The 13391-nt window shown below is 42.3% G+C and overlaps 1 protein-coding gene across 2 annotated transcripts in view; it reads right to left on the bottom strand.

The window, feature by feature from the left end:
* The window catches only part of NUP93 (nucleoporin 93), a 655917-nt gene that overhangs the window by 387484 nt on the left and 255042 nt on the right, over positions 1-13391 (bottom strand). For both annotated transcript variants that reach the window (XM_078671250.1, XM_078671251.1), the window contains exon 6: positions 12548-12622. In XM_078671250.1, the coding sequence (XP_078527376.1) occupies positions 12548-12622 (75 nt within the window). The remainder of the gene's footprint in view (positions 1-12547; positions 12623-13391) is intronic.

Genomic DNA, 13391 nt, shown 5'->3' with positions numbered 1-13391 from the left:
CAGTGCGTCGGAGGAGAAGATTCTGGCAATGATTTTTCTCTCCACATGGAATCATCGGATGATGAAGGATCTCTCAGTGCAGATGAAGGGCCTGTTTTAGAGGAGGATGCTGCTGTGCCGATGGTGCAAGAGGCATCTGGATTGCAGCCTGAGGCTGCTAGTCTTCCTATTGGAAGTGCTGGACTCTGGGTTGATCCTAACATGGTGCAGCCGGTGTTGCCTGCCTTTAGCAGTGATGCAGGGTGTAGAGTGGATTGTGAATCTTTTTGGCCTATACAGTATTTTCAGTTATTTATGGATGATGTATTTTGGGTGAGATTGTTGAGCAGACTAATTTGTATGCTGAACAGTTTTTGAGGGACAACAGGTTAGGCCCCACTCTAGAGCTACCCGGTGGACTCCCACAAATCTGTAAGAGTTGAAGTAGTTTTTGGGTTTGACTTTATTGATGGGTTTGGTAAGGAAGCAAACCTGGCTTCATATTGGTCTTCCAGTCCCTTGATGGCATCAGCCATATTTCCAGCAGTTATGACTCGTGATCGGTATTTACTTTTGCTACGCATGTTGCATTTTGTGGATAATTCTTTGGCGTAGTCACCCTGACTGTGATCGTCTTTTTAAGATTCGGCCTGTTCTTGATCACTTTGTTGATCGATTTTCAGAGATTTACATTCCAGGGAAAGAAAAAGCTATTGATGAGTATTTGGTTTTGTTCAAGGGTCGTTTGGTTTTTAGGCAGTACATCCCTAGCAAGAGGGCATGCTATGGAATTAAACTGTATATGTTGTCTGAGAGTAAGACAGGATATGTTTTTAATTTTCGTGTGTACACTGGTAGAGATTCCAGTATTGACCCCCCTGGTTGCCCGTCCACTTTTGGAGTTTCAGAGAAAATTGTGTGGGATCTTGCTAGAAGTTCAACAGAGGCCACCATTTGTACCTTGATAACTTCTACACTGCTGTGCAATTGTTTAAGGAATTGTTTAAAGTGGACACTTTTGCATGTGGGACAATCCACTCTAACCGCAAAGGTTTTCCGAAAGAGCTTGTTTGCAAAAAACTTAAGATGGGTCAGTGCAGTTCGTTGCATAGTGAAGAACTACTAGCTGTGAAATGTGTGGGCAGGAGGGATGTGTACATGCTGACTACCATCCATGATGAGAGTACTTCACCTGTGCCTGTTTGGGGTCAGGTTGCTGATGTACACAAACCTGTGTGCATTCTGGACTACAATAGGCACATGGGTGGTGTTGACAGAGTAGATCAGAGGTTGGAACCTCACACTGCTATTCAGAAGGCTTATGTTTGGTATAAGAAGTTGGCCATCCATTTTTTCAACTTAGCAACTTTCAATGCTTTTATTGTGTTCAATAAGTGTTCTCCTGCGTCCAAGTTGACATTTCTTCAGTTTCAGCACTCTGGAATATCTAGCCTTGTTGTTGTGGAACAAGTAAGTGTTCCTAGATTTGAAGTGGTGGAGGATGTGGCTCGATTGAAAGATCGCCAATTTCATGATTAGATTCCTCCCACATCTACAAAAGACTTTCCCACTAGGAGATGTAGTCTGTTGGCGTAGAGGTTTGCGGAAGGAGACTCGTCTGTTCTGCCCTGGGTGTCCTTCTAACCCTGGGCTGTGTGTGCCTGCTGGTCATAGAGCTTACCACACGCAAAATAATTTTTGGGAGTATCCTTGAGTGGTGAAATGAACTGCCTGGTCTGTATTGTTTAAAATTGGTATTCTGTGTTAAGGTTGGCATTAGTGCAATGTTTTTAGTTTTAGATTTTGTGTTACTAGATTTGTATCTATTTGCAATTTCTTTGTGTTTGTTTTGTAAAAACAATTCAAAATGTGATGGCGGTGTGTGTAGGCTGGCCTTTGGGTGGCGGTGTGAGTGGACTGGTGCTTGACTGACGGTGTGCGTGGACTGGCGATTGGCTGGCGGTGTGTGTAGACTGGCGCATGGCTGGCAGTGTGCGTGGAGTGGCGCTTGGCTGGCGGTGTGCTTAGAGTGGCGCTTGGCTGTCGGTGTGCGTGGAGTGGCGCTTGGCTGGCAGTGTGCGTGGAGTGGCGCTTGGCTGGCAGTGTGCGTGGAGTGGCGCTTGGCTAGCAGTGTGCGTGGAGTGGCGCTTGGCTGGCAGTGTGCGTGGAGTGGAGCATGGCTGGCGGTCTACGTGGAGTGGCGCATGGCTGGCAGTGTGCGTGGAGTGGCGCTTGGCTGGTGTTGTGCGTGGAGTGGCGCTTGGCTGGCGGTGTGCGTGGAGTGGCGCTTGGCTGGCGGTGTGCGTGGAGTAGCGCTTGGCTGGCGGTGTGCGTGGAGTGGCGCTAGGCTAATGATGTGCATGGCCTAGTGCTTGGATGGTGGTGTGGGTGGACTGGCGCTTGGCTGGCAGTGTGTGAGTAGTTACTTACTGTTGGTCACTACACACACTGCTAGCTGAGCGCCACTCCACGCAGTCCATCACTTTGTGTAGTTGCGGTGTCTGGAATGTGGTCGTGTGAAAGTGATGGACCCTTGAATGGCGCTGTCTGCTGGTGTGAGTGTTGTAATGTGATGGGCCCGCGGCTGGCGGTGTGAATGTTTTGTATTTGTCACACGTATGTAAGGTGTATGAATAGCCTGTAAAGAGGTTGGTGCCTTGACGTGGCTTTACAGCTCACGAGCTGTGAGTCAATGGTTCAGTTTCTCATCCTTTCAATTATTAACAGTGCATTTCATTTTTGTGAAATGACTTGCTAATACAATTGTATATACTGAATCATCACTCACCCTCGTGCCAATTCCAACCAGTATGTGTGTGTGCTTGAGGATTAGATGGCTGTGCAGTAATATTTGTCTTTTTTCTCTTTCTGAAGCAGGGTGTACCTTGTCTCTTTTTGTAAATGTTGTAATGTGTTGCTTTGCTCCCGGCTGGTGTGAATGGTCTTGTGTGTATCCGGTATGAAAGGTGTGTGAATGGCCTGTAAAACGGTTGGTGCCTTGTCATGGCTTTACAGCTCACGAGTTGCGAGTCACTGGTTCGGTTTTTATGCATTTAATTATTGACAGAGCATTTAATTTGTGTGAAATCTCTTGTTAATAAAATTTTATGTACTGAACCATCACTCGCCGTCATGCAAAATCCACCCAGTAGGTGTGTGTGTTTGAGGAATAGATAGCTGTGCTGGAATGTTTGACTTTTGAGTGTCTCTGTTAAGGTGTACATTCCACCTAAGAAAAACCTACTAAATGTAGATATTATTGTTAAACAATGGGAGTATATGGTGATGTCTCTCTTGTGAATTCCAAGTAATTTTTGTATCCACAATGTCCTGCACACTTGAAAATGTCTGTCACAATTTCCATGCAATATTGTTCCAAAAATCTCAAGCTGTAGAACTGAACACATAATTAGGTCAAAACAATTTGGTTTTGCAAGGGAGGTCACCAGGATTTTTGGTCCTGTAAACGGCGGCCATCTAGGGAAACCTATCAAACCCACACACTTCTGAAAAGTAGACATCCGGGGGCTTCCAAGGAGGTATGGCTTGCATGGATCCCCCAACGTTCCATTACCAGAATCCCTTGCAAACCTCAAATTTAGCTGAAGAAAACCTTTTTTTCACACATTTTTGTGTGGGAAAGCGTGACATCACTGGGCTCGCACAAATTTCCTAGCACCCAGCGTTCCCCCAGGTCTCCCGATAAAAATGGTGCCTCACTTGTGTGGGAGGCCCAAGTATCCGCAACAGGCAAGGGCCTAAAATGTAGTGTGGCGACTTCAAAATTGCCTATGTCAAAACCACCTGCTTTTGCAAGGGGGGTCACCTGGGTTTTTGGCTCCGTGCTCGACGGCCATCTAGGGAAACCTACCAAACCCACACATTTCTGAAAAGTAGACACACTGGGGCTTCCAAGGAGGTATGGCTTGCGTGGATCCCCCAACGTTCCCTTACCCAGAATCCCTTGCAAACCTCAAATTTACCTCAAAAACGTTTTTTCACACATTTTTGTGTGGGAAAGCGTGGCATCACTGGGCTCATATAGATTTCCTACCACCCAGCGTTCCCCCAGGTCTCCCGATAAAAATGTTGCCTCACTTGTGTGGGAGGCCCAAGTACTCGCGACCGCCAAGGGCCCAAAATATTTTTTGATAGGCAATGTCGATGTTGCTTCAAAATTTTTTGGGCCCTTGCCTGTCGCGGGTACTTGGGCCTCCCACACAAGTGAGGCACCATTTTTATCGGGAGACCTGGGGGAACGCTGGGTGGTAGGAAATTTGTGTCAGCCCAGTGATGCCACGCTTTCCCACACAAAATGTATGAAAAAACTTTTTTCAGCTAAATTTGAGGTTTGCAAGGGATTCTGGGTAAGGGAACGTTGGGGGATTCACACAAGCCATACCTCCTTGGAAGCCCCCGGGTGTCTACTTTTCAGAAATGTGTGGGTTTGGTAGGTTTCCCTAGATGGCCGTAGAGCATGGGGCCAAAAACCCAGGTGACCCCCCTTGCAAAAGCAGGTGGTTTTGACAAACAATTTTGAAGTCGCATCACTATGTTTTGGGCCCTTGCCTGTCGCGGGTAGTTGGGCCTCCCACAAAAGTGAGGCACCATTTTTATCGGGAGACCTGGGGGAACGCTCGGTGGTAGGAAATGTGTGTGAGCCCAGTGATGCCACACTTTCCCACACAAAAATGTGTATAAAAAACTTTTTTCAGCTAAAATTGAGGTTTGCTAGGGATTCTGGGTAATGGAACGTTGGGGGATCCACGCAGGCCATACCTCCTTGAAAGCCCCCGGGTGTCTACTTTCCAGAAATGTGTGGGTTTGGTAGGTTTCCCTAGCTGCCGGCAGAGCTAGGGTTCACAAACTACAGCTAGGCACTTTGCCAGATAAGGGTCATTTTTTCACTGTGAAATTGAGGTATGACCACGTTGCGTTTTGCGCCGTTTCCTGTCGCAGGCACTAGGCCGACCCACACAAGTGGGGTACCATTTTTCTCGGAAGACTTTGGGGAACAAGGGTTGGAAGGAAATTTCTGGATACACGCAGATTCCAGAACTTTCCACCACAGAAATGTTGAGAAAATGTGTTTTTTGTGTCTATTTTTTAGGTTTGGAAGGCATTCTGGGTAACAGAACCTGGTGGGAGGCAGTCAAGTCACCCCATCCTGGATTCCTCTGGGTGTCTAGTTTTCAAAAATTTATAGGTTTGCTAGGTTTCCCTAGGTGCCGGCAGAGCTAGGATTAAAAAACTACAGCTAGGCACTTTGCCAAAAAAGGGTAATTCTTCACAGTGCGAACTTGAGGTGTGACTACGTTGCGTTTTGCACCGTTTCCTGTCGCAGGCACTAGGCCGACATGCACAAGTGGTTTACCATTTTTCTCTGCAGACTTTGGGGGAATCGGGGTGGAAGGAAATTTGTGGATACATGCAGATTCCAGAACTTTCCACCACAGAAATTTTGAGAAAATGTGTTTTTTGTGTCTATTTTTTAGGTTTGGAAGGCATTCTGGGTAACAGAACCTGGTGGGAGGCAGTCAAGTCACCCCATCCTGGATTCCCCTGGGTGTCTAGTTTTCAAAAATGTATAGATTTGCTCGGTCTCCCTAGGTGCCAGCAGAACTAGGGATCAAAAACTACAGCTAGGCACTTTGCAAAACAAGGATCATTTTTCACTACGAAATTGAGGTGCGACCACGTTGCGTTTTGTGCCGTTTCCTGTCACGGGCACAAGGCCGACCCACACAAGTGAGGTACCGTTTTTATCGGGAGACTTAGGGTAATTCAGATTTGTAAATCAACAGTTATTACATATTGAGTTTTCATGCATTTCTCCCTTCCAAATGAAAGACATTGTGTAAAAAAGAAGTCATTTTGAAAAATGACCAATAATTCTCATGCTAGTATGAGTATTTCCAATTTTGAAAATGTGCAAATATATACTGTTTCTAAACTCGTTAATTTGTACCCAATTCAGAAATACATAGGTGTCTTTCATACCGATTTTTCCATGTATACATTTTCCCAGAATAATTGCTCTATACCCGGTACATAATAAAATACCATTGCAAGTTGCTGCTCAGTTTTTGGCTCTGGGTTCGTCGGGTTCTAGGTGAACCTACAAGTCCTATATATCCCCACAACCAGGAAGGTCCAGCGGATGTAACGGTATATTGCTTTCAAAGATCTGTCATAATTACAAGAAGTTACAGGTGAAAACGTTGAGACAAAAGGCTGTTTTTTTCAACTAATTTTCAATTTTTCCAATATTTAACTGTTAGTTTCTATAAAGAAACCTTCATGGATTTACACAAATGACCTCTTTCTGAATTCAGAATGTGGTCTACTTTTCTAAAATGTGTAGCTTTCCAGGATCCATTATTGCTTTCATACTCATTTTTACAATTAACTGGAAGGAGGTTGAAAGCACTAAAAATAGCAAAAATAGACTATGTCCCAGAAAAATGCCAAAACTGTGTGAAAAATGTTGGTTCTCTAACAAAAGACGGTCATTCCCTAAAAGCTGGGAAAATTGTGATTTCAGCTCTACAAACCCTTTTTTGATAACATTTGTAGGGAAAAACCCAGAGGCTTTCATTTGCAGCCCATTTTTCTGAAAAAAACAAAAATGTTACTGTATTTTGCTTAATTTCTGGGACCCCTCCAAGGGAATCCACAAACCCTGGGTACCTTTACAATCCCCATGATGTTGGAAGAAAAGGACGCAAAATTGGCATGGATACCTTATGTGGTCAAAATGTTACATGGGCCTAAGCGCGCACTATCCCAAATAGCCAAAAAAGGCTTAGCACAGGAGGGGACAAGGCCTAGCAGCGTAGGGGTTAACACTTTTTAAAAACCATCATATCTCAGTTTGCACTAATAGGAATTTTGTCATTTAGGTGTAATTTTGATTATTACATTTAACTTCATTTTTCTAATCAGGGTGGGATTTTTATCATGTTGCATTTCAACTTTATTACTGTTTTGGTACTGCATAAATACATTACACATGGCCGTAAGTTAAGCCTCTCTGCTTTTTGCCATAGCTTGCTGGGGGATGAGCATCAATTTATTTAGGGACTTTAAGGGTACGCTCTAAGAAAGGTTGTGATTATTCCTGATGGTCTATTCTTGCTTTTGATCAACAGGCTTCCAACAGAACAATCACAACCTACATCGGAAATAAAAGGCACTTAAAGCAATCCAAGATCATCTGCCAAATGTCAGTAAATATTCTAAAAAGCACACGAAAGTAACGATTGACAGTAGAGAGAGCAATACGTTTTTCTCCATTACATTGGGCAATGACATTAAAAAAACTTGGACCAGGGTCGTTCCATGTTATGTAAGTGGTCAAAGTTCATACTGAAATACAGGCAATCCACGTGAAAAGTACATTTGAATCTTCAGGCTAGGTGCATACCTTTTTCTTCATCCACACAAGAATTACATATGGCATTTGAAGACCAATACTCTCCGACCTGTTTGGATACATGGTATACAACTACATCTTTGGCACCATAAGCAAAATGATGGCTGCTCAGTGGATTGGTATACACCTGACAGAGATTAGAACTGTGCCTATGCAAGCTCCACTAGACATTTAGCTGCCACCTGCTGAGTCAGTAAGAAACAGACTAATTACCTGCAAAAATAGTTTTGCGACTTGAAGCTACTCTAGATTCACATGTTCTGCACCACTAAGCCATCTAAGGATTCAGGTAGAAAACTGTTTTTAGAGGGAAAGGTTTTGCTTTGTGGTCGTAGACCACAAGCAGAGTTGAGCTACATTCACTATGACATCAAGCGTGAACCCACAATGCCCCAATACGAAGTACCGGACCTCGTATTTATTTTTTTTGCACAAACTTCCCACTTCTTCAGTATTGAGGGCCATATGTGAAACTAAATAAGCGTCAAGCTGCAAAACTACTGTTACAGGTATGTAATCCAGTTTCTTCTGCCACTTGAATTACATCTACGTTTATTTTAAAGCAGTTTCAATTATTAGTGGAGGAGGGATGTGAAATGTGGAAAGATGCAAAACATTGTTCAAGTACATTTTTGTCCCAGGCAATGTTTGGTTAACATGTGTACTGAATTATGTGCAGCCATGCCAAGGTCTTACAGTGATAGGTCACCTATGAATGCTGTTGAAGCCCCTTTTTTCTTTGCGAAATGTGCTGTTGGTTTTCCCTTGTATGTCTGAATAGTTTGGAGTATCTATCTTACCACTGTACCTTTGAATACCGACTTTCCGTTTGTTTTTGTATTATGGCCTAAGTGGAATCACTCACTGTTTCTTACTGTGTTGGACTCATCACGTATTAAATGAGTCCCCCACCTAACAAGTTATGCATGGAGAACTCTTTCCGCTTGGAGTCATGCACGCAGATAAACAATTGCAGTGACTAAAGTGAAACTGTGAAATTACTTTGGGTACAAAGTGAGAATTAGCTCTCATTCTAACCTTTCTGTGCACTTGAGTATGGTGATGATTACTATAAGGAAGGCTGCCTTTGGCATGATGTATTTTAGAGTAGCTATTTGCAGTGGTTCAAATGGTATTTTGTATTAATACTGTAAGTGTTAAATTAAATTCCACACTCATGGTGATATTGTTCTAGGTGAGTTTACCTCGCTTGCTCTTTCAAGGAACTTTTTGATTACTGGGGTTTACCTTGACTGCCCTTTGAAGCAACATTTTGATTATTGGAGACTCCTTTAGTGTATACTACTATTCTGAACAAGTGTACTCTTTGGGGCATATGCGAGGTTTGATTTCAATTAGTGCATTATATATTTTACAAAAACAACTTCATTATGTTTTTGTCTATACTTTCTCTAATGCAATGCATGATGAACCACTTCCACTTTGCTGCATAACATATGTGAGCAGTAAGTTTTCTTGCTTGCTTAATAACCTCCATGGATTCTGATGTAAGGTTTAGGTGGCTAAAATTGAAGTACTCAAAAAGTCGTACTGCTAGGCTGAGACTGGCGGGATCTGGGTGACAAACACTTACCTGCTGTAACATTAACAGGTCTATTCTCTACGAGATATTTATCTGACTAATCATTATTGCTAATAGATGCAAGTACCACGATTGTTGAGCCCATTGTGGAACAATAAGAATCATTGTCATCCCGGTTTCCATGCATATTTTTATAACACTTGATAACAACCACTAGACTGTTGCAAACCTCATTTTACAGAGGCCAGTGACTAGCAAGTCACTCCTATATGGGTCTCAAGTGGAGTCCTGTCACTGAATCGAGGAAATTCAAGATGCCATAATTCCTAGAATTTTCATCTTTCCTCACTGTCAGACTATGACTTGTGGTAAAGGTGAACCTGTTCCTGTAGTAGTAGAACTCTCCTTTGTGTAGGAAATGCCATTGCTGTCTGCATGTCTGGCTCTGCCACTAGGGATGTCTTCTGAGAAGGAAGGGGTGAATTTAATCACATTGATAATGAATCCAAGCAACTACATGGCGTGCATGACATGGCTTCTGTTGCTATAGCAAGGTACGAATGAACTATCCTTTAATAACTTCATCTGGTTATGGGTACACATAAAACATCTGGCGTTTGAGGTGCACTGAGACAACTGCTAAGCATTTTGTGTGAATCACCTGGCGTCTCAGATGCAATCAGACATTTGTGAACACCCTTAGTGCTGAATCTATCCCAGTAGAAACCTTAAATTGAGAATGATGATACCCAACACAAACCTGAGACATTTGTTATGTTATTGTGGATCAGTACATGTACGTCCAAAGCTTTACGGTCTATTGTCGCTAGGTAAACCCTTGCTCCTGTACAGGAATTAGTTATTGTTTTGTTGTCATCTTGAACATCAACTGTATTGGCGTATCTGTATGTAACCCTTAAATCTAAAGTGGGTGTTAATGTTAAGTCTTGTTAAGTGATCAGAAAGTAAACGGAGTAAACACCAATATTTGTTTCCCCTTTTGGAACTCATGTGTCATTTCTGAAAAAAGTTCCTGTATTTCCTAAAGGGGGAATTTTCTAGAGGTTATTTTTTGTATGACTATCTTTTTGGTGTTATGTTTGAAGGCTTCCCCATCACATCTATGCAGTAGCCAATTTTTAAGTTAAGCACTCGTGTGTTTTGAAAAATTATCTGCCTTCCCAGCACCTCTGTGGACATGGGTCTGTCCTTTCCCTCTGCCACAAAAAGATATGTTCGCCATAGCTGGTTTGTTGCCATGCAGTTGTTGATTGTTGGCTTACTGGAAGTGGTATCCTTTGAAAGGATTAGTTTTGAAAAAGGTGATAACCACTGACCTTCTGTTTAACGTTGTATCCCTACTACAAGGAGTTTTGGTTTGCAGGGCACATAACTGCATTGACAGGTTCAATAGCTTTTTATACTGGGTTATGCACAAGGCTTTCAAACACATATTTCACCTGTGAATGGTGTACTGATAATGTCTGCATACACTTCGGGTTTGAAACTAAATATTCTCAGCCATGCATGTCTCCTGAGTGTTGCACCTGTGCACATCTGTATGCTGGCCGTGTAAGAGGCTTCCAGAGCTGATTTCAACTAAGTATGCGAGATTGTCTTCACTTCCTGCATAACCACTTTTACTATTTCTTTAAAATGTTCAGGGAGATGTTGCATTATCTTCTGTATATTGTCTCACTGGTGATGTTTATACTTATTAAGCAAACTGTTTAGTCTTTGCCATTTTTCTCACAACAGCGTCTAGTCTTTTGCAGTCTTTATCTGGAGCACTAAGTGTAGACGAAGGTTCATTTGCCATTTTTCTGGCCCTAGAAGTAATGAGTGAATCTGCATGTCCTATTTTTGATGTAGACTGGATCCTGTGAGACAGACTTTATGCTTTCTAAATCCTGCAGTGTCTTCTCCAGTGCCATTATCATCTTGAATATGTATCTAAAGGTCTTGCTCACAGTGTGCATGTTCTTTTTCCTGCGGTTCTGATGAACCACCAGTTCAGATGACGAGATTTCTAAGGTATTTCATAAGAACTAAGTTCTTCAACAATTCTTTCTTCTTTTGTATTAGGGCTGCAACCTCATGCTCGTGGCACTATTTTCTCTTTTTGGCATTGAAAGTGTTTTCTTTTGATTCAACATTATGTGTAGTCAGGCTTCTTTTTATGGGGTGGGTGAAGAAGTATCTTTTTTTCATTTTCCTCTGATCACAGTCGTGTTTAGGAGTTGAGACAGAGCCTGAAAGCTTTGATAAAAGTGACTTTATCTTTCAACCCTAAGAGCTCCTTTCAGACTCAAGCAAACTTTTTCCCCCACCATGTCCGACAAATCAGCTATGAGCGGCTTTCTATCTCAGGAATTGTAAGTTCATATCTTTGTGGCATCTAGACAACTTTTGTTCTTTTTTTACACCAATTAGGTGTATAGATCTACCAAAGCCAAAACCTTGATATTGGACTCATCTCGATTTCCCTGAGCTTTTTAAGTTTCTCCTAGTGCATCTAAGTTTTCAACTGATGATAGCCACAGCTCCTTAAAGAAAACCTCTTTGGTCCATGATATAGTATAATGTGTCCGCCTCCATTTCGCTCTTGTTCTTTTAAGTCCTTGGTTGGAACGTTGCACAGCCTTAGTATTCTTCCGATTTACATTCTTGGGAAGGCCTACATTTCATACATTGCGTAAATGGTTCCCAGCTCCTTCACTGTAACAAAGAGTCCCAGTGATATTGGTTGCTTTTCTAATAAACATTCTCTCACCTCCTGTGGTCGAGTTCGTCAAAGAAAAACCTTTTTCATTTGGCTCTTCATAGAAGTCGCAATGAAAAATCCCCAACTCCTCTTCATGGCCTTTCTCGCATCGTATACTCGTTGACCGCTGTACATTTTCAAAGTGCTAGGTTTCTCTTTCTTATCGTTTTCCTCCCTCTTACTTTCAATGCTGGTTCAATAGTTTTCCCCCCGACGAAAAGCACCTCTCTCGCTTCCAAACCCAACAGCATAAAAAATGAATCTAAAGATGAGGACTATATCCTGGGGGTATTGTAAGCTTAAACTTAAAATTCTAATCATGGTGGTTCACTGAAAAACATATACATACATACATACTTACATACATATGGAGCCAACTAATAGATGACAAAATAACTTGAAGCGTATGAATCTACCAATTCCCACTGCAAAACTCAGAAACTTGGACTAAGTGAAGCTTTTTCGACTTTCTAGATGGAAATTGCAAAAAATGCAAACTGTTTCATTTGGGATATGATGGCAACCATTGGTCATGTGGCAATCAGATTTTGTAAGAGATCTCCTCCCGTTGGGTTATTTGCATCTCCTGATTATACATGGCTTAAGTGGGGTGGAAGATTTTGGGAGTCTATTTTTTGTACAGCAGGTAAAGAAGAACCCAGGAATCAAAATGGATCTGTTGCAGAGCTATGGGGCTGAACTTAGCAAAAACATTTAATAACCACTTCCTGTGAACATACTAGACTGAACTCAGATATTTTTGTAATAGTAGTAAAGTTTCACTCACCTTTAATCTTTTCATTTTTAATTGCATTTCACAACTCACCTGACGAGCATATGCCATTTCCACACTGTCCAATGAACTCCGACCTGGGGGTCCTGAGTCACTAACATAACTGGGCTGTCAAAATATAAAAAGAGAGTACCAGTCTGCGAATTTTTGAGCCTTAATGGAGCAACAGCTTATTTTATTTATTTATTTTATTTATTAAAAGTTTTATATAGCGCGAACAAGATCCTTACAGATATCAGAGCGCTTCACAATGACAGGGTAGGGGCAGTAGGAATGAACAGAGGTAATGGGAGCAATGAAGTAGTCACTAACATGAAAGGAAAATAATAACATACATAAAACATATCAATATACAGTACGGTAAACAAGTAATATAAGACAGCACAAGTCATTGGTCCCACTACAGAGGTGTTCAGGTACACCTTGGGTGTATGGAAGGCTTATACCAGTGTTTTAGTATAGAGAGAGCACTGAGTGGGGGCATCGGGAGGGTGAATCAGTGACCCAGTGTGTATCATATATTGGTCGGTAGTAAGAAAGTAGCGTAGTAGTGTCTCCATCAAGTAGAGGTATAGTGCCAAAGGACAAGGTGAGCATTGACACAAGGCAATGCAGAGTCTCTGATCCAGCACCTATAAAGTTCAGGAGATCTTGGCCAGAAGGATGATTTTCACCTCTTTCTTGAAGAGTGCAGTGGAGGAGATACGCCTGGTTTCAGGAGGGAGCGCATTCCAGATCCTGGGTGCCATTCCTGAGAAGGAGCGCTTGTAAGTTTTCTCTTTCCGGAATCTACGGGGTTTCAGGAGTAGATTCTTTGACCTTCTATTGGATCTCGAACCTCCTGATATAGACAACTTTTGAGCGAGGTAGTTGGGTG

This window comes from Lissotriton helveticus, chromosome 12, assembly GCF_964261635.1.
Source record: "Lissotriton helveticus chromosome 12, aLisHel1.1, whole genome shotgun sequence".
Lineage (NCBI taxonomy): Eukaryota > Metazoa > Chordata > Amphibia > Caudata > Salamandridae > Lissotriton > Lissotriton helveticus.
Note: the sequence above shows the minus strand (reverse complement) of the source record. Positions and strands in the feature narration are given on the sequence as shown.